Raw genomic sequence first — 21,084 nt, forward strand, 5'->3', positions numbered from 1 at the left:
TCTCTCTTCTGTATTAGATACTGTCACAACATTTCAGCCTGTAGCTTTGAAGTGAGAGTTGACAGGATAATTCAAAGCACCAGAAACAAAGTAAAGTGCTCCCACAGTGAGGCCCAGGGCAAAGCCAAACCGCACAGCTTCTCTAATTTATCACCTTCATAACACTTAGTGGAGCACAAAAAACAAGAGCTGAAGAAGGAGACGAATGCTAACGACAGATGAAAGCGACTGGAGAGAGAGAATCTAACACCACTGATGAACTTTACAGATTAAAAGCCGCCTCTCTTGTCTGCTGTCCGTTGTCTCTCAGCTTGGAGAATGAAGGGTTGATTGACACTTCAAGCCCTTGTTGAAACAGAAAGATGCTTCAAGTTTATACAGAGACCCTTTTAAAAGCCGTATGTCTCTTTGTCACTTCTGTGCCTTTAAATCTGAAATCTAACCACGGATGTTTCACATGTCTGTTGTTTTTTTTTAAAAAAAATGGTTCCCCTCATCAAGAAACAAACTGTGTTGACATGTGACTCTAGTTGAGCAGCGCCTTACTTTATTATTGAGCTTTTAAATCTGGTTGCCGTCTGAAGGCGTTAGCTCCTGCAGAGGTCATGTTGTGTTTAAGGGGCTTTTAGAGGTAAAGTAAACAACAGTGACAGTTGACCAGAAATCCTCCAGGCTCTGGCCAAATAATTGTTGAGTTGCTGTTATAATTAATATTCTGTGTTGTTAAAGCCAACATGGAATTTTTACAATAAGAAAACAGTTGAACAGAAACTCGTGTTTTTGCGATTAAATTCTTTTTCCTGAAATTTATCTTGGTTTTCTGTAACATTTTAGAAAATCACCTGCAAACTAAATAACTTCTGCATATTTTGAGTTTTTTCACAAATTCATGTTACTATTGCAGTAAGGCAATAACTTATTTATCTTTCATAGACATTGAGGAGGAAAGCCATTAGGCTATATTTATACATATTTATACATACATATAAATTCCATATTTGATCTTGGGCTTAAATATAACCCAAGTTCAGGCGCCAGGTGCCACCTAGCGCATTTATAGAATTTTTTTAAAATTTTGCTAACATATTTCTACTGACTAAAAGTAATAATAACGTTTTGGAGCGGTACAGCCCAGACTTCAATCCAGTGGAGACTCTTTAAAGATTTGGGTGATGGCAAGGAGCGCTCAAATACTCTTAGATTTTATTTTGTCAAACTGCCATTGGAAATTTGCAGAAAGCTGGGCAGCAATTATAATCAGAGTTCAGTTGCATTAATAAGTACATTATTTCAATGTTTATTGTTTATAACTAGCTTTGCTGTAAAATAAGAACAAAAGTTGTTTAACCACTTTGCTACATAAAGCCATACATGGTGAACAGATGTATTCATAAATGCATTTGTTGTTGTCTAAATGTGGTTGAAAGGTGGCTGGGAATCAGGCTACTGTATGCGGTTCCACCATCTGAATTTAAAACTCAAGCAAGACTAAACAAGCCTTGCACTTTCTGCACTTGTGGGTGTGTGTGTGTGTGTGTGTGTGTGTGCGTGTGTGCGTGGGTGTGTGTGGTTGGAAACCCTTTATTAGTTAGCCTAATTAGTAGAAAGTCACTCTAGAGTTGTGCAGCACATTATTTTTTTTTCCATTGCAGTTTATCATTACATTGTAGAGATATTAAAGCCACATTTAAGAGTGAATGTCAGTGAATGCAATGTAGTTCAGTCACATGTCTGCAGTTACTGAGGAATAAAAGGTGCGTTAAGCCCAGATCCAGATGAAGGCTGTTTAAACTGTGGTTAGTGTTCCTCATACCAGCTCGGTTGGCTTGAATATCCTCTCCTGGCACATCATCAGTGATGTTGATCAGTCATACTATGAGCTCCTCTGATCTGCTTTACTGCACTTTAAACGACCAAAGTAGCTCAGACATCCAGCGTAAAGCACGCCACATTCATACCCACTAAGCAGGCATAACTAAACACCTGATGATCTAAGCTGACAGCTCTTCATAAAACTCACCATCTGTGGGAACTCATCTACACCCACCATGATTATCACCCCTATCGCTTATGCGTCATTACTTTAACAGATTGTAACAAGATTTGGATTTGAAGTCAATAAAAATGTGAAGAAGCTGACTCTGACTGTTCCTGCCAGTATAATAATTGTACTCGCAACTCATGTGATTGTTGCATAATGGTATGATGATTAAATTGTGGATTTTGCGGTATTGGATGTTTTCCCTTTATCGGTTGGCTTTGACTGGTGAATTCTTACCAGGAAATGCTGCTGCAGAAACATGAACAGAGAACACAGGAAAGTCATGGGGAGGACAAAACGTAAGAGGAAGAAAAGGGAAATTCAAGACAGCGATGTAAGCTGAAGACAAAAGTGGAGAACAAGGAATGTTATTTATTTCAAGACTTTTATTTTATTGTGCTGTGAAAAGGAGCGCAGTGCTGTGCCTACGCTTGCAGTCATTCTGGTCTCATGTTTCAACTTGCCAAGGATCAAAACCAAACTGCATACAGTGGCTTTACATTTTTAGAAAAATAACTGCAAATCTTTATTGTTTAACGATCCAGGTTAATCTGACATCATTAACTTTCAGGTAGTTTGTTTGAATGAAAAAGCGTAACCTATTCCTAAACCTTAACTCTTATTTTTATGCCTGAAAGATCCACTTTCACCACTCCTCCACTAATCCAAACAACTTATAAATATTACTCTTTCTAAAAGCTCTCATATAAATGTTTTTGCACATTTTTCCCAACATCGGCAGAGGACATCGGTTCTTATTAGGAGGATTTTTCTGTCTGTCGGTCATTTTGCAGCAATATAAGCTCCATAAAGAACAAAAACGTCTCACCGAAAAACAAATTAACTCATCAGTAAATTGTAATTTTTGACAATTCCAGTTTGTGATGTTCATTATAGGATATTCACAAAAATAAACTACACCAGATAATAAGATGATATCGTTCAGTTTAGTCAGTAGCATGTAAGTAGGAATTGGGGATTACACAATAACACCTGAAAATGGTGTTGAAACATCATTTTAGTTTAATGCATTTATCACATATCTTGTTTAGACAGCAATTGTGATTTATAGCACCAAAGTAATAATTTGTGAAATCTTAATCTCCTGTCATACCTTATCTGTTTCCAGGTTTCTGTTGCTGCAGATGCAGTCAAGTAAAAAACAGAAAAAAATATTCATCTTGCCAACTTACACAATATTTGTAGCAATTTGTCATAGAGAAACCTGTATCCTTTCTTACAGTAATTAACTCGTTTTCAAATGTTATTTATTACCTGACAGCATGAGAAATTACTCTAATCTTCCGCATTACATGGAACTGATAGTCACAATTTTCAAATCTTTTTGAGAAGTTACAGAAACTTTCTGTCCAAACATGCATGGAGAATATTTGAATGAATGTCTGAAAGCCATTCATCTTACTGATAAAATAAGCAGAATCAGAAATCTATTTATCATCAAATCACATTAAGCAAAGCAAACACAACCTGTGTGTAAGATAAACTTTTCACAGAGACCTACAGAGAAAATGTTGATGTTAGAAAACTGTTCAATGTTTATGCTATGAGAGTCTTGCTTGTAACATTTTTTGGGCTAAAGTTATGTTTATTTTTTATTGTTTTGTTGCCAACAGGTTTGTCACCAACAGAAAGAATGAGAAGCTTAAGATCTCCAGTCAGGTCTCCCATACCAAAGCTGGGCAGCCCGATCCCCAGCCCCATGTCTGGTCTGCAGAAGCTCCCGCAGTGCTCACGCTGCTGTAACGGCATCGTGTAAGTGATTTAAGTTGAATACGCAAAGAAATTACAATACTTTTTCCAACTCAACTGAAAAAAATGTGTAATGAATTGCATGGTTTAGATATAAGCATATGAGTGCTGAAATGCTTAAACTGCATCTGGAAATCATATATCTTCTGGCTGTTTTGTCACGTCGCCTACGGTCGTAAAGTTTTAAGACCCACACTAGGTGAGTCAAGGTTTTACTCTGGCTGGAATCAGAGAGGTTAACTCGCATCATTCGACCTGCACCAACCGGCCACCATTTCTCAGAAAATTTATGAAATTTAATGATTAATCAAAGACACTCCACACCCAGCGTCACATAGCTGCACAGTTAGACATAGGTACACATATGCATACAGTCTGTTTGCCAAAGTAACCACCAGCACCGGTAACCTGCATAAAAGCTGCCACAGGTAGGCAGTGATGTCATGCGCTTTACACTGACAGGAACACATTGGGGGGCTTGCAGGCAGGAACAGCCTGTTATGACCTCTGAGCATTTTACAGCTTTTTGGAGCATGTATAGAGCTTTGTGACAAGAGGCTTTACAGTCAAGCATGAGTGGTTCCATTGTGGTTAAAAAGAAGCAGGATTTTGATTTAATGATCACTGTGCTGCAGTCCAGAACTAAAGCATTAAGCTGCTGTCACAGTCTTTCTCATTTTGGCATTTCTGAGTGCATTTTTAATGTTCATCTAAAAGTAAGGGGATTATTTTGTGAAAAATTAGGTCTTGTTGTTTTTATAAAGTAGATGTGCTGCATGTGATTTGGCCACATTCTGTATGTTGCTGTGTGCTTTGAAGGGTGTCGCTCTGACAGCATCATGTGCTTTAATTCTGCTTTCTGCCTAGTGATTGCCTCACCATCTTCTCTGTCTAAACATTTATGATCTGTGAGGATGAATCTCAATAAATTACGCTACCATGGCAACGTATTAAACTTTCTACTGCTCTTTTTCCTGCTACTGAAGTTTTTATTGATAGACTGTGAACAGCTTTATTCATTAGCAATGGTTTATTGTCATAGTGGATGATAATAATGACTTTAAAGTTTGCATTCTTTCACATGACTGAGTGGGTCAGCCCACAGTCTTTCTGTATTAACGTCATTTTATGGTCTTAGACTTAGGAAAATCCAAATTCTCTGAAGAACTTACAGGATTTGCATTAGTTATAGGCCATAACAAATTTGATAGAAAAACTCTAAAAACATGTAACAGAAGCATACAGGATTTTCCATTTTTAACTGAATTACTGAAACTAGTTGTATTCTAATTTATTGATATGCATTTGTGCATATCAGCAAATGTGTAGTAGTTAAATTAATCAGAAAATTGGTTGAATGGCGTAAACGTTGCAGATCTGTCAAGCATCTGGCATGTCAGAGTGAAGGAATCTTCATGAGTGCAGATAGAGTGTCTGCAGAAGTTAGCATGAGAGTTACTAACATTAATATTGAGACAGGATTTTTCAATTGATCCTTAAAATCTGAAGTGGAGAAAGTCAGTTATGTTTTACTTAGAACTATATAAGTTCTAAGTAAAAGAACTTGTTTTTACAGACAGAATTTGTTTTTAAAGTTTTGTGACTTTAAAAAGAAAACTCTCTGTAATATCTCGGTCAGTAAATAGTGTTACTAGAGTTTTACTCAGAGCAGCACATAAACTATTTGGCCAGTCAGTATTGTCATTAATAGTTTGCCACCAGAATCTGTTTTGCTACATTCCATTTGAGCTGTAAAGTTGGATTTTCTGTTGCATCTCTTATAAACAAGTTTCATTAGATATTAAATGCGTAAAAAGCACAAAAACCCATATTAATGAGCTTCTTTGCCTAATAAGAGTTATTCCCTTTGTTGAACACAACAATTAGCAAGTTCATCTGTTTTTAACTTGCAACTGGAGCCTGATGAAGTTGGCTTTAATTTAATCACTGTGATCCCAGCTGTGACTTTCAAGGCAAATGGAGCCAGTTTCCAGGCGTGGGAGCTCTGATCCTTCGGCTTATAAACACACTCAGAATGTGTCCTTTGATACATGATAACATGTCGGACATGTATATTCAAATAAGCAAAGGGCTGTAAGTGACTGTAAAAGAAGATAATGTCTGATTTGCATAGATATTGTTTAAATAAACAACTGTGTCATCATAACTCATTACCTTTTAAAGTGTTAATGCCTAGTTGCTGCGATGATGTCATCTCCCTGAAGCAATTCAAACTTTTTGTAAACTTTTTTGTTTGTATATGAATTGAAGCACTCCACAATTATGACTGCATTTAAAAAAACCAACCCTGTAATATTCTGACATTAAAAATAAAGGATGTAGATGTGGCACAATGAGGCTCAAGGTGAGTAAAGTCTGAGATGAATTTATATTGTGCTTACGTAATTATCACAGCATCAGCACACACCCATAGACACTGAGGCTCTCAGAAGGTATACACACACCTTTGAAAAAATGAACTATGATAAATCATTTTGAAACTGTTTCCATGTATGACATCACATTTAAATCCTGTGCAATTCAACCGAAAAACAAACACATTTGTCTAAAAAAAACCTGGTTACATAAGAGTACACACCTCTAAATGAATGCTTTGTCAAAGCATCTTGTGATTTATTTTAACATTCAGTCTTGTTCAGTAAAATTCTGTCAGCATTTTTCGCTCTGAGTAATTAGATGAGCCCCAGATTCTCTAGTTGATTCCAACACATAATTTTCCCTCTTATAAAGTTAGAATTATGTGTATTTCTGTGCATGTTTGGACTCAGTGATGCAAATGAAATCTCTTTTTATCTTCAGCTTTCTAGCAGAGGCTTAAAGGTTTTGGGTCAAAACTGACTGACATACAAAGCTTACATCCATCCGCCTTAGGGAAAAGTAATATGAAAGCATGATGCTGCCACCGCCATGTTTGGCAGTGAGCATGGTGTTCTTTTCCAAAAACATTTTTGTTTCATTATACCATAAAAAATACTTTTTCAAGATTTTGTACCTTTTTCCTGACTGGTACTGCTTTACAGTTGAATTTGACATTTCTTTACAAAGTGCAATGTTTGAAAAAGATTGGGAATGTGGAAGATTCAGAAACTAACAAAGATCAACTTTATTTCAGGTTATTCAGATGGCAGGTGTGACATTTACCAGACTGAATGCTGATGAATCATCATGGTGCGCACATTTAGCAACCAGATCATTGCACCTTCTTCTTTTTTCTTTTTTTTTTTTTAAGAGATTGTTTTCAGTTCAGTGGTGCAAAATAAACATCTCATCATATTCAGAAAAGGTTTTAAAACTATTTATCAGTTCTACTTATTATTTCACAAAAACCTGGGAAAATCAGGATTTATCATCATTATGTAGGTTTCATACACTGACAGACTTCATGCTGTAATTAAGTGAATTAGCATGAGCTATATATGTCTGATGAAAGGAAAAGCATCTCAGCTGCTATCGTTGCATTTCTAGAAAGAAAAGAAAATGCTCTAACCATTTTTTAATTTATGCGCAGTGGCACCATCGTAAAGGCCCGGGACAAACTCTACCACCCAGACTGCTTCATGTGTGACGACTGCGGCATCAACCTGAAGCAGAGAGGCTACTTCTTTATCGAGGACAGTCTGTACTGCGAGACCCACGCCAAGGCTCGCGTCCAGCCGCCTGAGGGCTACGACGTGGTCGCCGTGTATCCTAACTCCAAGGTGGAGCTGGTCTAAGAGGAGGAGACTGGCTTCATCTGTAGGGGAAACGGGGAAACCAAAATCTAGTGGCGTGAGGAGCTGAGTGTCGTAACCAGCTGTGATCAGGCTCTGTCGCGTACGACTGCTGATGTTGGATCAGTTTTGCCTCCCTTGGTGGGGGGGAGTGGTATGAAATTTCCATGATCCCAGATCAGTACTCTCACTCTGACAGGTTTGATAAATGCTGTGCATATTGAGCATATTGAAATTTGTAAGTTGAGGCCTGGAACTGAAGAATCTTCAAAAACCATTCATTTTAAACTCCATTATTCATCATTCATTGATTCGTGTTTTAACCTAATCCAAGAAAACAAAATCACTTGCTCTCATATACAAAGAACTGTGTTCACATGCTTCCAGATCACAGACAGTAGTCTAATATTTAATGTCATTTATAAAACTCACAATGCACATTTAAAAGATGAGACAAAAACTAAAACTGATTTTAAGAAATACTTCCGTTTTCTGCTTATAACAATTTTCGCTTTGCATGTCCATGTGGTCTGCAGCGATCTGTGGTTTAAGTTTTGGTTAAAGGGGTTCAAATGTCATTTAACAGTACTACAGCTAAATATTGTTCTTGTTCTGTTTCTAACTTACTGGCAGTTCACTTTTCACTTTTTAATGCTACAAATAAGGCTTTTTTCCTCCTATTAGTAAAAGTTACCACAGTGTGTCAGTAACGTTGATCAGAAGCTCAGATTCAGAGGAAAGTACTTTGTAGCAAATGCCTCTGTATGCAGAGTGAACTACATTACTTACACTTATTTTCACATTAAAATAAACATATTTTTATACAGCATTACATCCACGTGTCCATCAACTTTATAGACATTTTGCAGTGAATTTGTTTGTTTTGGGGGTCAGGAGAAGAACTGGATCAATAAGGTTAAATACTTTTATCCCGAATAGATCAAAGGTTTACATGCAATATCAAATATGTACATGCATCCCTTCTAGTATTTGGCTAGATATCTCTTAAGTTGTACTTTAACTACATGTTTTATTGCTTTAATTAAACTTCTGGCAAAAATCCTATTGGATGTTAAGCCTCATTGAAAAACGTTGGTTCCTAACCCTGAACCCATCTGAGCAGCGTAGACCATAGAAACGTCTCAATGTTTCATTTGAAAACCAGTTTTGATTACAGATTCAGATTATTATCCAGTTGGAACCTAAATGGTTTTAAAGTTTCTAGCAGTTCTCCTTCCTTTATTATTCCACCAAATCTGCACAAGGTTTTTTTGCAGAATAGACCCGCCATCCAGCATGATTCTGCCACTACTGTGCCGATCACATTGAACCCTATCATCTTATCTTCTCATCAGTGTTTGTCTTTGCCTGATCATAAAACTTTTCTACAGAAGATATTTGGCCTTCAATGTGAGATTATGTAACTTCAGCAAAAGAGGAATTTATTTGAAAGCTTTTTAAATGTTTGTCAAATTATTTAGTTATTAAATAACCAGTTTTAAATTGTTAAAGAACAACTTAAAATGATACTTCCAGTAACTTTAAAATGTGACATAGAAATGTCAATAAATTTGAGCTTAAAACAAATGAACTCTTTGTCCTGAAGACTGGAATCCGGCCATTTGGAGCAGAGTACAGATCTTTTTCTGAGGATGTTTTCTTACTTTTGCACCTGAGTGGGAGAGGAATTTCAGCTATTGCTCTGAAGCATTCCTGCTCACACAAACAAGACTCCCTGGGTGTTTTTAAAGCCTCCTCAGGCTGAAACCAGAACCCCCTTCTTCTAATGACAGTTTTAAATATGACTTTATGCTTTAGAGACTAGAGGGAACACAATGGAAACGGTTTCTAATAAAATTAAAAACTAGTAAACTTGGACTTTACAACATGTGGTAGTAATACCTGCTGCTTCGGGATTTTTTGGTGCCAAAACATCTCATGGGGAGAGAAAAAAAGACAATATGCATGTACGGTATGTGCATCTATTTGTACCCTTCTTATTAAGAATCCATGAGTCCACTTAGAGCCAAGGTCATGAAGCCAGTAACATTTATTTCTCCATTTCCTCTGAGGAGACGGGAAAGTGTCAGGAGGGAGAAGACTTGAGATGATATGTAGCTTCCTTTCCTGGAAGAATAAAAAACAGCGTCAATTTGTGACCATCAGTCTTATCTTAGTGTGAATAGTGAAGTGAACTGGATGGAGGAGAGTGATATTATTCTTAATTTTAGGAAAATATCTAACAAAGCTATTTTTTTAATCTGAAAGAAGAGTGAATTTCGCAGTAGTTCCTCTGTTTTTAGCTTCTTTGCTTGTAATTTGTTTAAATTATGAGAAAAACTTTAACACCACCACATGTTGTCTTTGATCTTGTACATATTTTTGTTTCATTGGGATTGGTTTAGTATAACATCTCACTTATAGACAATTTGCATTTCATGTATCTTTAAACATTTTCTCTGAAAAAAGTTTGTATTTTTTCCTCTGTTGTTTAACTTATTGTACTGCCAACACATTTTTCTTGTTTTTGTTTTTTTGTATTCCTTGTCATTTACTGTTCTTTCTTGGTTTAAATAAAATGAAAACTGTAATTCCATGATGTGATTTCATTCTGGATCTATCTACAGTTTCTTCCACCACAAAGATTTCTCCAAACACAATCCCTTCAGTTTAATCCTAGTTTCACACAACAGTTGTGACATGTTTTTTTTCTGCTTACTTTTCCAAGTAAAGGTCACAGGGCTGCAAAATTGCTGCACAGATGCCATAAATATGATTATAGAGCTATAGCAGTCTTGTTTTAGAATAGTTACTTATTGTTTCTATAGAGAATTTCTAAAATAGTGTGCATGGTACACTGTATTTTTAGCTGTGGAGATTCTGGAAAAGTTGTTTTTAAGCTTTAGATCCTATTGACAGGTGCAGGTTTAGAAAATCAAAAAAAAAATAACAACCTCATCACTCTTAGAAACTGGAAAAACAAAATTGATGTCAAAAGCAGAATTCATGATTGTCCTGTCAGTTATAAAACATAGTTTCATTTAAAACCACCTTCACTCATGGGTTCAATCCAAATACTGTCCGATTAAAATCTGAAGTCTTCAGAAAATCAACTGTTCAAAATACCAGAAGGCTTTAAATTAAACTATTACGCATAGTGATTTTAAAAGACAATAGAATATGAGCTCTTTCCTTAAATCTTCATTATGGTAAGATCATATACCTTTTTCCCAGCATTATGTATGGCCGTTTAGCTCTGCTTGTCAGAGTGTGGTGCAACTAACACCAAGGTCATAGGTTCAATCCCCATATTGTCCAGTTGAAATCTGCAATTTTCAGAAAATCAACACTTTAAAATAGCAGAAGGATTTAAGTTAAACCATTATGCATGTTGATTTTGAAAAACATAAGAATATGACTGCGTTTGAGAAGATCGTGTAAGTTTTTCTTGTATCAATGAAAACTCAGCATTATGTATGGCCGGTTAGCTCAGCTGGTCAGACTGTGGTGCTAATAGCACCAAGGTCGTGGGTTCAATCCCCAAACTGGCCAATTGAAATCTAAAGTCTCTCAGATAATCAACACTTCAAAATTAAAATGGCTGGAAAATAAAATCAACTCTTCAAAATATTGAAAGGCTAGAAAATATACCTTTACGGACATTGATTTTGAAAAACATTAGAATATGTGGGTTAGGTTATGTCAGACTCTCTCTTTCCATCATTTCCCAGATGATCCGATCCGCTGTGTCTTTGTAAATGTCAAGTTAATATATTACCTGTGAATTACGTCAAGCTTCGCGTTGCGCTCCAGAAAACTGCAAACATCGAGATTAATAAGAACAGCGCAATAAATAAAAGTTCAACTTTATGAACTTGTCCATAAAGTTGTGCAACTAAATGCCATTATAATTATTAGTATTAAGATACGTGTCACAAATCTGTGCAGCGGGACATCTGAGTTGTGGAGCGGCAGGAGGAGCGCTGTGACAGCAAACACAGGGCCGTAACGCAAAACCTGGTCGCTGGGGTTGGGGGTTAAAATTCTATTTACAATTTTCCAGACAATACGGGAACACACAAATTACTAACGTTTTTTATGTGCTGTTGTAACCATTAAACAATCTTCCCTTCAGGTCAACCATATAAGTGGAGATACATTGTTGATGTAATCATTATAAAATAACTTGCAATTAAGTATTGGCAAAGATCAATGTCATTTTCACAGGTGGCGGAGCGTTGTTGTCAGCAGCTGGTGAAAGTAACTAAAAAGTTACTTTTAATGTAACTTAGTTACTTTCCAAATCAAGTAATCAGTAATCTAAGTTACTTCTTCAAGGAGTAATCAGTAATCCGAATAAAGTTACTTTATTCCATCACTGCTTCCAATTCATTTATTCAGTCATCTATGTTCATCCAAATAAGTATATTCACTAAATTACAGGACAAAACAAACATATATCATAAATGTGGACAGATTATCATCTCCCTTGGCTCCTCTTTGCTTTTTGGTCCCAACATCCTGAAAAGTTTTGAATTAATGCGTTGCTGCGTTTGGAAGATCGTCCACGTTTTTCAGGTGTTCAAATGTTTGAGCCAGCACACAGAGGCCTGACTAAAATGCTCAAACATGCAGTGTTCCTGCTAAAGCACAGCACCTTCCAAGAGTAATAACACTTGAATAGTCTCACATTTTGCTGTGTTTTAAGCACTAAGATGAATGCATTTCATTGAGATTTTATGTGACAAATCAACAAAAAGTTCTGCACAGTTGTAAAATGTAATTTATATAATAGGTGTAAGTTTCTTTATTACTTGAAAAGCGTGCACTCTGTCCCGCTGAGTCAATATTTTTTTAAACTACCAAAGACCAGGGTTTTTTTCCATCTTATTTTTTGAAAAATGTCCTTGCCTCAGTAAGATTGATGGATAACGTCTGTGATATTTAAGTCTTGCTACACGTTCCTCCTAATGAGATTTAGGTCTGGACCTTCACTGGGCCCCTCTGTCAAATATAAACGCCTTGGTTTAAACCAGTTTATTGTGACTGGTTGTATGTTTAGGATCACAGAGCGGCTGGAATGGGAATGTCGAGTCATTTGCAGGTATTCCTCCAGGACTGCTTTGTGTCTAGCTTTAATGATTTTCAGAACTCCACCTTTTCTTTTAGAAAGGTGGAGGTGGGTACACCAGATTTCACATAAGTCTTTTTCTTTTTGAACAAGTAATCTGCATTATCATTTGTTAGAAAAGAAAAGCCGAGGTACTGACCAGAGCACAACTCTGACTCCTACATTTTCACAAAGTGATTTCCAAAAGTAAATCTAAAATGTTGTGTAAGACTGTTGGCACAGAAATAAACACCACAGATTCTCTGATATCTATAAACTTTGACTCCAGTTTGAAGATAAACACTTGAGGTTTCTAAGAGACGAGTCTTTGCTTTGCAAGATGTGACATCACTCACTCACAACTTGTGTAGTTTTGTCAGTAGGATTCAAATTCAAATTTTATCATCTTGAATGCTTTTCAACACTCAATATGTTTATTTATTTTTTTCAAATTATATATTGCATATCATCATTTCTAAGTGAATCTACATTTTACTTATGAACTTTAAAGAATAAAGCAGAGAATAAAGCAGTTCTTCCTTTGGGTTTTATGTGAAAAAGCTGCTGAAATTTCTGTTTGTTTCATTTTCTATCTCATTCTCTATATATAGAGCATAGTTTTCATTCCAGGTTTGAAGCTCCATTTGGTCCCAATTTACTGCCATGACTGATTTATATAGTCCGGGTCAAAACATTTTCACATGCAGCTTTCTGACTCATCTCAGATAGAAATGAATTCTACAAACAAAAGGTCATAAAAGCAGAAACCTGAATTCATTAGTTTCTTATCAGACTAAAATGATCCAGACCTCTGTCATCACATGTTTAGCTTTACAAATTTTATGTTAAAGTGATTTGAATTGTTTTTGTGGTATATTCATACAAGCCATTTGATCTTGTTGAACTGATGAGGTTCTAATCGTCATACTTCATGTTGTTTACCGGTGTGTTGGATAATGGATGGTTCTGTTTGTCTTTGTCTCAAACTGGGATTTGGCCGATATTGATCAGCCTGTTTATCTGTAATAAATAATAAAATACTAAATGCTGACTCTCTTGACCAAAGAGTTGACACACAGCAATGTGTCAAAACAAAAAAACTTATCTTATAAATAACCCTCATGAGACAGGATTCTGGAACTTTTCCGTGTTTCCATGCAGATGCAGAATGAGTGTTTGGAGGCTAAAATTGGGCTTTTAAGCATTGAACAGTCTGGATTGTTCTGACATGACAGAGAGGATGAATATGTGGAAAAAAACAGCATCCTCTGTTTAACATGGTGGATGAACTGTGATGCTGCAGGCCAAAAACTTTGCAATGAGAAATCAATGGGTCATTCTGTATGATGACAGAATGCACACCAACTAGGGAGGGATTCATCAGACGTAAAATCAACCTACTTTCATGACCTCCTCTGCTTTCAGAAACACTCAGGGCAATAAAAAGAAAGTATAAAAAAGAAATTGTCAAATATTTCTTTGCTCCACTTCTGTAAAATCCTAAGTGGCTTCCTACTAAAATGAAAAACTGTGAATACTTGTGGAAACAGTCATAGATTTGTAAAGAAAAAGCTGAACATTTTTGAGTCGTTTACAGGTAGTTTGTAAGATAATCCTTTTGATAGATTACCAGGCCTTCGCTTTGTTTCCATGGAGTCTTACATACATCTCTGTGGCTCCTTTCAGCCACTTTCACGGTCCAGTTGGCCCTTTGAAGGGATAACGCTCAGACTGAACTCTTGTGTGATTCACAACCAGAAGGCCTTAAATGATCTGCAGCCCAACACTTATGGTGGCAGACTCTGCAGGGCACTCGGTGTCCCTGCTTGGTGACTCACGGCTGCAATGGCAGGATCAACTAAACAACATTTGACACTTTAATCTTGTGGCTGATGAATTTACTGTTTTGTGCTGCAGTAAAAATTAATTTCTCAACCAAATGAGATTTTCTTTCACTCTAAAGCAGACTTCAGCCATGCAGCAGTTTAACGTCACTCATGACAAGTTAATCCTGACTGGGTTGTATTTCTTGTTCCTGAAGAACTTTCAAGTCTTACCTAAAAGAACTTTTCCATTTCTGATCATAAATTTGACAAGTCATTTGCAAGTTTTCATTTGGACAGAAAACGATTGAGAATCCATTCTGTGGACATCATCGTTGTTTCATGCTGCATGACTAAATCTATCAGACTGCTTACAGTGCAACTGTGACAGAATTATTTCCCAATGTTCCCATCTGACCCCGCTTCGTACTGAATTCATTTACTCTCAACTATCAGCCTGAAAAAGAAAAAAAATGGCAAGTTTGTAAAAATGATGTGTTTGGAAACCGTCCTGGCAACTTGTCTTTTAGGTTTATTTAACAGATTTTGCACTACTGAAAATGCACAAACATTGGATGAGATTTCTAAAACAAATCTGGGAGAAGATTGATTTGGTTTTGGAGGCTGTATTTGTTCATTAGTCAGTGAGGATATATATTTATCTTTAAGGGAAATCTGTGGAGGTTTTCCATTTACCTTAAAGTATATAAACATCCAGAGTGACCCGCTTCAGGTCAGCAAACTGACCGGACTAAATTGTCTGCTGGAATTCAAACATATGCAACACATCTCTGCTCTCTCAAGTATGTTTAAACAAAAGGAGAAAGAATGTGAAAACCAAACAGATGGCTCATGTTGTAGCACTCTGAGCAAAGACTGGCTCAGGGTGTCATGAGTTAACATGGAAATTAATTTTCCCTCATTTCTATTAACAATGACTTTGGTTAACCTATTTTATTTATGCCAGGTTTGAAAAATAATCAAAAAGTTTGATTTTCTTTCGTCTGGGTTTAGCTCCAGAGTGACCTTACCAAAAGACAAATTCAATCCAGAATGTTTGAGGAATTACAAGACCTAGAAGAAATACATTCTAATTCTGTTTTTATTTTGTTTTCCTTTCTTTTTGTTGCTTTGACAATTTTCTTAAATCTGACAAACTAAGAAGTCTTTGAAAATGAAAGCCTGTCACAGCCTTGGATCAGTTTCAATAATTTAGTGGGACGACCAGAGTTATAAAAACATAACAGGAAGTGACAGATTTTTAACTAAGTGAAACTCTTTTTGTTTTTATGATAAAATCTTCAGTGGAGTCAGCTAAAGTTTTCACCTCTGTTCTGAAAGTTGGTTCATATAGTTTGATCTATCTTCCTGCATAGATAACCTCTTGTCTTGTCCCGTCACACAGCCGTTGTAATGATCACACCTGAATCAGTTTAGTCATTATCTTCCTCCATGTGTATATATAGTCCAGTTGGCCACTCTTCTGATGCTGTTTTTATTCCTGCCTTGCTGACCTGTTGTGGTTTTAAGCATGTTTTATGGTTCCTTTCCCATCATTTTTTGGTCGTTTCTTGTTTATTCTGCCAGTGCAGCACTTTTGTTTACTGTTTTCCAGCAAATAGTCTGAATTCCTGCTTTACAAACAAACAGCCAAAGCCTAAAAGATGGATAAAAGGCTCAATAAATTTTTAAAAATTAGGTCCGTCTGGTGCTCTCAGGACTGGATCCAAGAGGATTTGGTTGAACGGGCCGGAGCCAGCTTTGGGCTCCCTACCCACACAAGGTTTTATGGATGGAAATTACCAGGGATTTATAGATACCAGATGAAAATAGTTTTTTTTTCTTGCTTTTTCAGAAGTTTCTCAATGAATACAATGATTTTAAAAAGAATATTACCCTGTATGACAACATAAATGCAGAATTACAGTAACTATGCCAGATCTGGGGATGTGAGTCTCTCTGTAATGCACCAAAATTAATATAAAAGGTGCAAAGCTGATATCTAGCATGCATGGGGTCAAAGTTAAACTATTTTCAAATGGTTGCCTATTAAAGGTTTAAGAAAATAAGATTTTCAGCCAACATTTTAAAGTTTCACGAGATGCTTACAGCAAATGTATTTAAGTCCATCCTGTGTGATGGATTTCAGTGTAAAACTAAAGAAGAGCTGAACCTGAGAGGATCCAGATGAAAATGTTTGATGGCTGCACCATCAGCAGCCAAACCAGAACTCTTCGTGACGATCATCCAAAATTCTCAGGACGCTTCAGCGAATTGAGGTGAAACCAAACAAAAAGATTATTGAAACGTGAAATCAGGATGGCAAGGCTCCAACACATTTTCATCATTTCAGTGCATTAACTGCATCATAAAAGCTTGATAGTATCTTGCCTGAACACAGTAATTTTGTACAGCTTGCTGGGAATGTACAGTCAATTAATCTTTAAATTACCATTACAACACAGGCTAATGCACAGCTTGATGTTTGATTAATGTTAAGTAGTGGTTATTATTCTACTTTCCTGTAAACTTCAGATTTTGTTTCCTTGTTTAAATCAGTCATGAGGCTGAGCTTCTCTGGAGTAAAAACCCCCGAGGCTCGTCGGTCTGCTTTTGTTTGTGCTTGAATGTGAATATTTCACTAAATGGAGAGAAATGACGATCACTCCCACACAGTTTACAGCTATCAATCTGCATGTAAATTTTGTGGATTTTATAATTGTAGTTGTTTTAAAATGACATAATGTTGAATGAACTCAGACTTGTGGGAAATAGTCTGCATGAAGCCACAGAGCTACATCATTTCACCCGAAACCATGAGCTCATTTTCATATTTAGTCTTATGACTTAAATTTACAACTTTGAGTCTGATTTATGTGCATTCAAGAGTCCAAATTTTTTGTTGGCTTTCCAATTCAGCAAATCAAATTTAGACTTGCAGCTGGGAAACTCCGCTAACCTACTTGGAGCTAAACATGAGACTCACAAAACCACAGGCCAGATTGTGTCACACATAAAAAAGTGGAACAAATCATTGTTATATTTAAGCCTCCTTTCACATTTCATTATTGTATTAAAGGTTTTGTTTGTTTCCAAAGGTATCACACTTGCTATCCAGCAAACACTGAGGTGTGATAGAAGAAGCCCTAAGGAATCAGCATGAGATCTTCAGCCAAGAGTATCAGATTTACATCCATTAGTAGAAGTTTAAGATAATGTTATGTTCCACCTGTGCAATCATGAAAAATATCTCCGGGGCTTGGTAGCAGTTCATAAAGGGTCTATGTTGGCAGTCTTGTCAGAACCTGTTTAGGCAAAATCACTGATAAAGTAAGAAGACTTTATAACTTTATTTTCATTTACAACAAGAATCAAGCATGAAGAAAGTAATGGATGGTTTAAAAATGTAGTGACTGCAAAAGTGACAGAAATGCTAAAAGGCTCAGTACCGGTCAGACCTCATCAGACTAAAATCACAACTTTAAACACTTTACCAGATGTGGATCAACTCCAGGACGGGAAAGGTGTCTGCATTCAGGCCACTGACTTTACAGTTCCCCAGCTGTTTTCTGAAGCTCAACACTTCCATAGAGAGAACGGTGATTCTGTTGTGATGTCAAATCATCAAGGTCCTTGATGTTGAGAGGGAGAACCAAGAGCAGCAGAGGGGATAAAACTGACCATCCTGGTCTCGAGTAAAAGCTAAAATCTCATCACATCCTCACCAACATGACAACGCTCTACGATGCCTTCATGGTACCGTACCAGATGAGAACAATCAGACACACCTCCAAATTGTGCATGTATTTAAGGAAAGACAGAAAGCTGAGTTCTGAATTTGAAATACAAAACCTACTTATTACTGTGTCAATAACCTCTGGTGTTGCATTCTGGGATTATGAGTAGGAGGAGAAAGAGAAGAAAAACCATTAGAAGTTCACAAAATCTATTCAGATTTTATTTTCAGTAGTTACGTTTTGATATATAAAATACATTTAGATGATTTGAAAAAAATTATTTTGGATTTATGAAGATGATTTTATTGATTCCATTATTGCTAAATTAGATATTAAGACATATTATGAAAAACAAGTTTTAAAATCATCACATTGTTTTGAATTGACAAAGACATAATACTGCAAAAGCTAAAATTGTTCAGAAATGAGCAACTACTTTCATAACATTTTTATAGAGGCCCGTTAAAGTCCAGCCTTCAAAGTCTTACAGGTTTTCACTTTTGGTCAAGAGTAAATTCTGGCAGTAAATGTAGATGAATAAAGCAGAATCTGCAGCCCAGATGATTCAGCTCATTCTCCTGCTGATTGATGGCTTGAGAAATAAGAACAGAAACTTTAACTGTGGTCTTGTCTCTCCTTTTCAAGTCAAACTCACTTGAACAGATGATTTATTTGCATACTAAAACTTCCAATTTCCAATTGAAAGATGATGTCTTTGGAAATATTAGAACTTGCTGTGCATTTAAGCAGAGTAGTGATTAGTATAGATGGTACAGATATAAATCATTCCTCCAAAAAGTCCTTTTGTGGTCATGTGTACCCAAACTGCAAAACAACTGTTGTCCTCTCACATGGACATCGATTAACTTCTCTTGTTTTTAGGTGATTCCTTTTTTTCAAAGCCAGATATCTATATTTTATCTGCTACAGTTTGTTCATGGCTGGGTGTGACTGAAAATAACTTTTTTTTTATTGTTGTACATTAAGAAGAACAGTAAAATAAAATAAAACATGTTTATACCCAGAGTTTTTGGTCAGGTTTTTGCCTACTATATGTATTTGCCCCTTTTCTTTCCCCTTTAGCTGCAGCTTGTTAGCAATCAACCACCTGCTTCTTATTTACTAATCACCTCCCAAGCAAACAGTTTTCAGTTCACTGGGCTCATTGGCAGATAAACCCCCTACTTTGATGACTATCAGTCATCTCAGTGGGTTCCTCTTGTGTTATTTGTCCTTTTCATGTTTCCGAGTTTAACCACTCTTTCCTGTAATGAAAAATATCTAAATTACAAGGCTGACCTACTACTTTCTGGACTTGGATTCAAAGTGGAAACAATTTTTCAGAAGATAATGGAGTTCAATAAAAAGTAATTTCAAATGTCCTAGGTTTTTATTTTCTAACAGCTTTGCCTTTACTAAAAACCAAAAATAATGCTTTAACTCTGGAGAATTGCTGTAAAGTTCTATTTGACTTTTCCACAAACAATGAGAAAATCTGCCATTTTGTTGCAGCCAAGAACATCTAGTCAGAAAAGCAAACTGAATCGCGTACTGGCTAGTAAAATACTTCAGATACCCCAACAAGCTTTCCACAGTCAAACCAAGTATGACTATGTTCTCCACTACACAGTAATGTTAGCATGTTAGCATGCTGAAAGTATGTTGGAGGGTTTGTGTTTTGAAAACTTCATAAAGCTGCAAAGAATCAGTGACGGAATCGGTGATTTAAGATTTAAGAGATCAGCATCATTCCACTAGTTACTTCAGTTAATGTTAAATTCATCCATTTTTATTCAACATCAGCGTAAACTACAGTGAGGCAGTAAAGCTAAATGTAAATGAAGCTGCCCCACATGAAGAAGCCGGCTCGCATTTATTTGCTTAGTACTTTTTTCCCCATATTTATTATTTTATAAAGCTGTCATATGTGTAACTGTTTTTAGTTTTGCTTTTTGGCAATGTGATGTAACTTCTCCTTCTCTTTTCAGTTTGTCAATATAACAGGAGTGTGTGTCACAACACATACTGACCCAGGCTGCAACATGCTGGTCAGGATTTATTTTAGCTTGAATTGCAGGAAAAAAACAAGACATTTAAGTATTAATTTCTTATTTTTATCCATTGTGTAGCTTTTTTTTCATTGGTACATTTTTGCTGAAAGGGGAGAAACTTTATCAAATGAAGTCAGTATACCTGATGCATTATAAAAGTTGTTTAGTAACAATAGTATTTCTCACTATTGTACACTAAACTACATTTGTCTCCCAGAAATTCTTAGCTGTAACTTCACTGTACAGAAAACATCCTGAAACATTTATATACCGTCATGAGCTGAACTAATTACGTCACGCTGAACACGGGGCTCTCTGACCTCAAACGCTCTTTAATCTTATTTCCAACTGCAGCCGATTAAACAGCTTCTGTGCTGCAAAAGGGAAACAGAAGGAAGATTGGGAGGGGCTTGGCTTGTTTTAATTGGTAGAAACATTTCCGGTTAGGAAGATGGACGGCAGAAGGAAGCTCTCTGCCTCAGCCTTGGCTCACGAAGAGCTCATTGTTGCGAGACGTGCAGAATGAAGTCGGGGGATCTGGTGATCTTACCACAGATTGACCTCTGATGTCATAAATGTGGAAAGAGGTGGTCAGTAGGTAGGGTGTGTTATAATATCACCATAAAGGCAAGGAAGGACACAAGATAAAAACGACATTTTTGAAATATTGACATGGAAGGAAGGTTAACTGGTACATTGCCTATTGTTCTCAGCGCCTGTAAGAAAATATCCCTCACAAAAAAACATTATGTAGGCAAAGTACAAAAGATTTAATATTTTTGAACTTAGATTAAAAGTGGGAAAAGTTAATATATTACAGT

General features: G+C 36.4%; 1 protein-coding gene across 2 annotated transcripts in view; it reads left to right on the plus strand.

The window, feature by feature from the left end:
• The window catches only part of pdlim4 (PDZ and LIM domain 4), a 47,615-nt gene extending 37,767 nt beyond the window's left edge, over positions 1-9,848 (plus strand). For both annotated transcript variants that reach the window (XM_032576436.1, XM_032576437.1), the window contains exons 6-7: positions 3,676-3,814; positions 7,341-9,848. In XM_032576436.1, coding sequence (XP_032432327.1) covers positions 3,676-3,814; positions 7,341-7,545 — 344 coding nt within the window. In that variant the 3' untranslated portion in view covers positions 7,546-9,848. The remainder of the gene's footprint in view (positions 1-3,675; positions 3,815-7,340) is intronic.
• Positions 9,849-21,084: the final 11,236 nt, after the last annotated feature.

The sequence above is a fragment of the Xiphophorus hellerii genome, chromosome 11 (assembly GCF_003331165.1).
Source record: "Xiphophorus hellerii strain 12219 chromosome 11, Xiphophorus_hellerii-4.1, whole genome shotgun sequence".
NCBI lineage: Eukaryota > Metazoa > Chordata > Actinopteri > Cyprinodontiformes > Poeciliidae > Xiphophorus > Xiphophorus hellerii.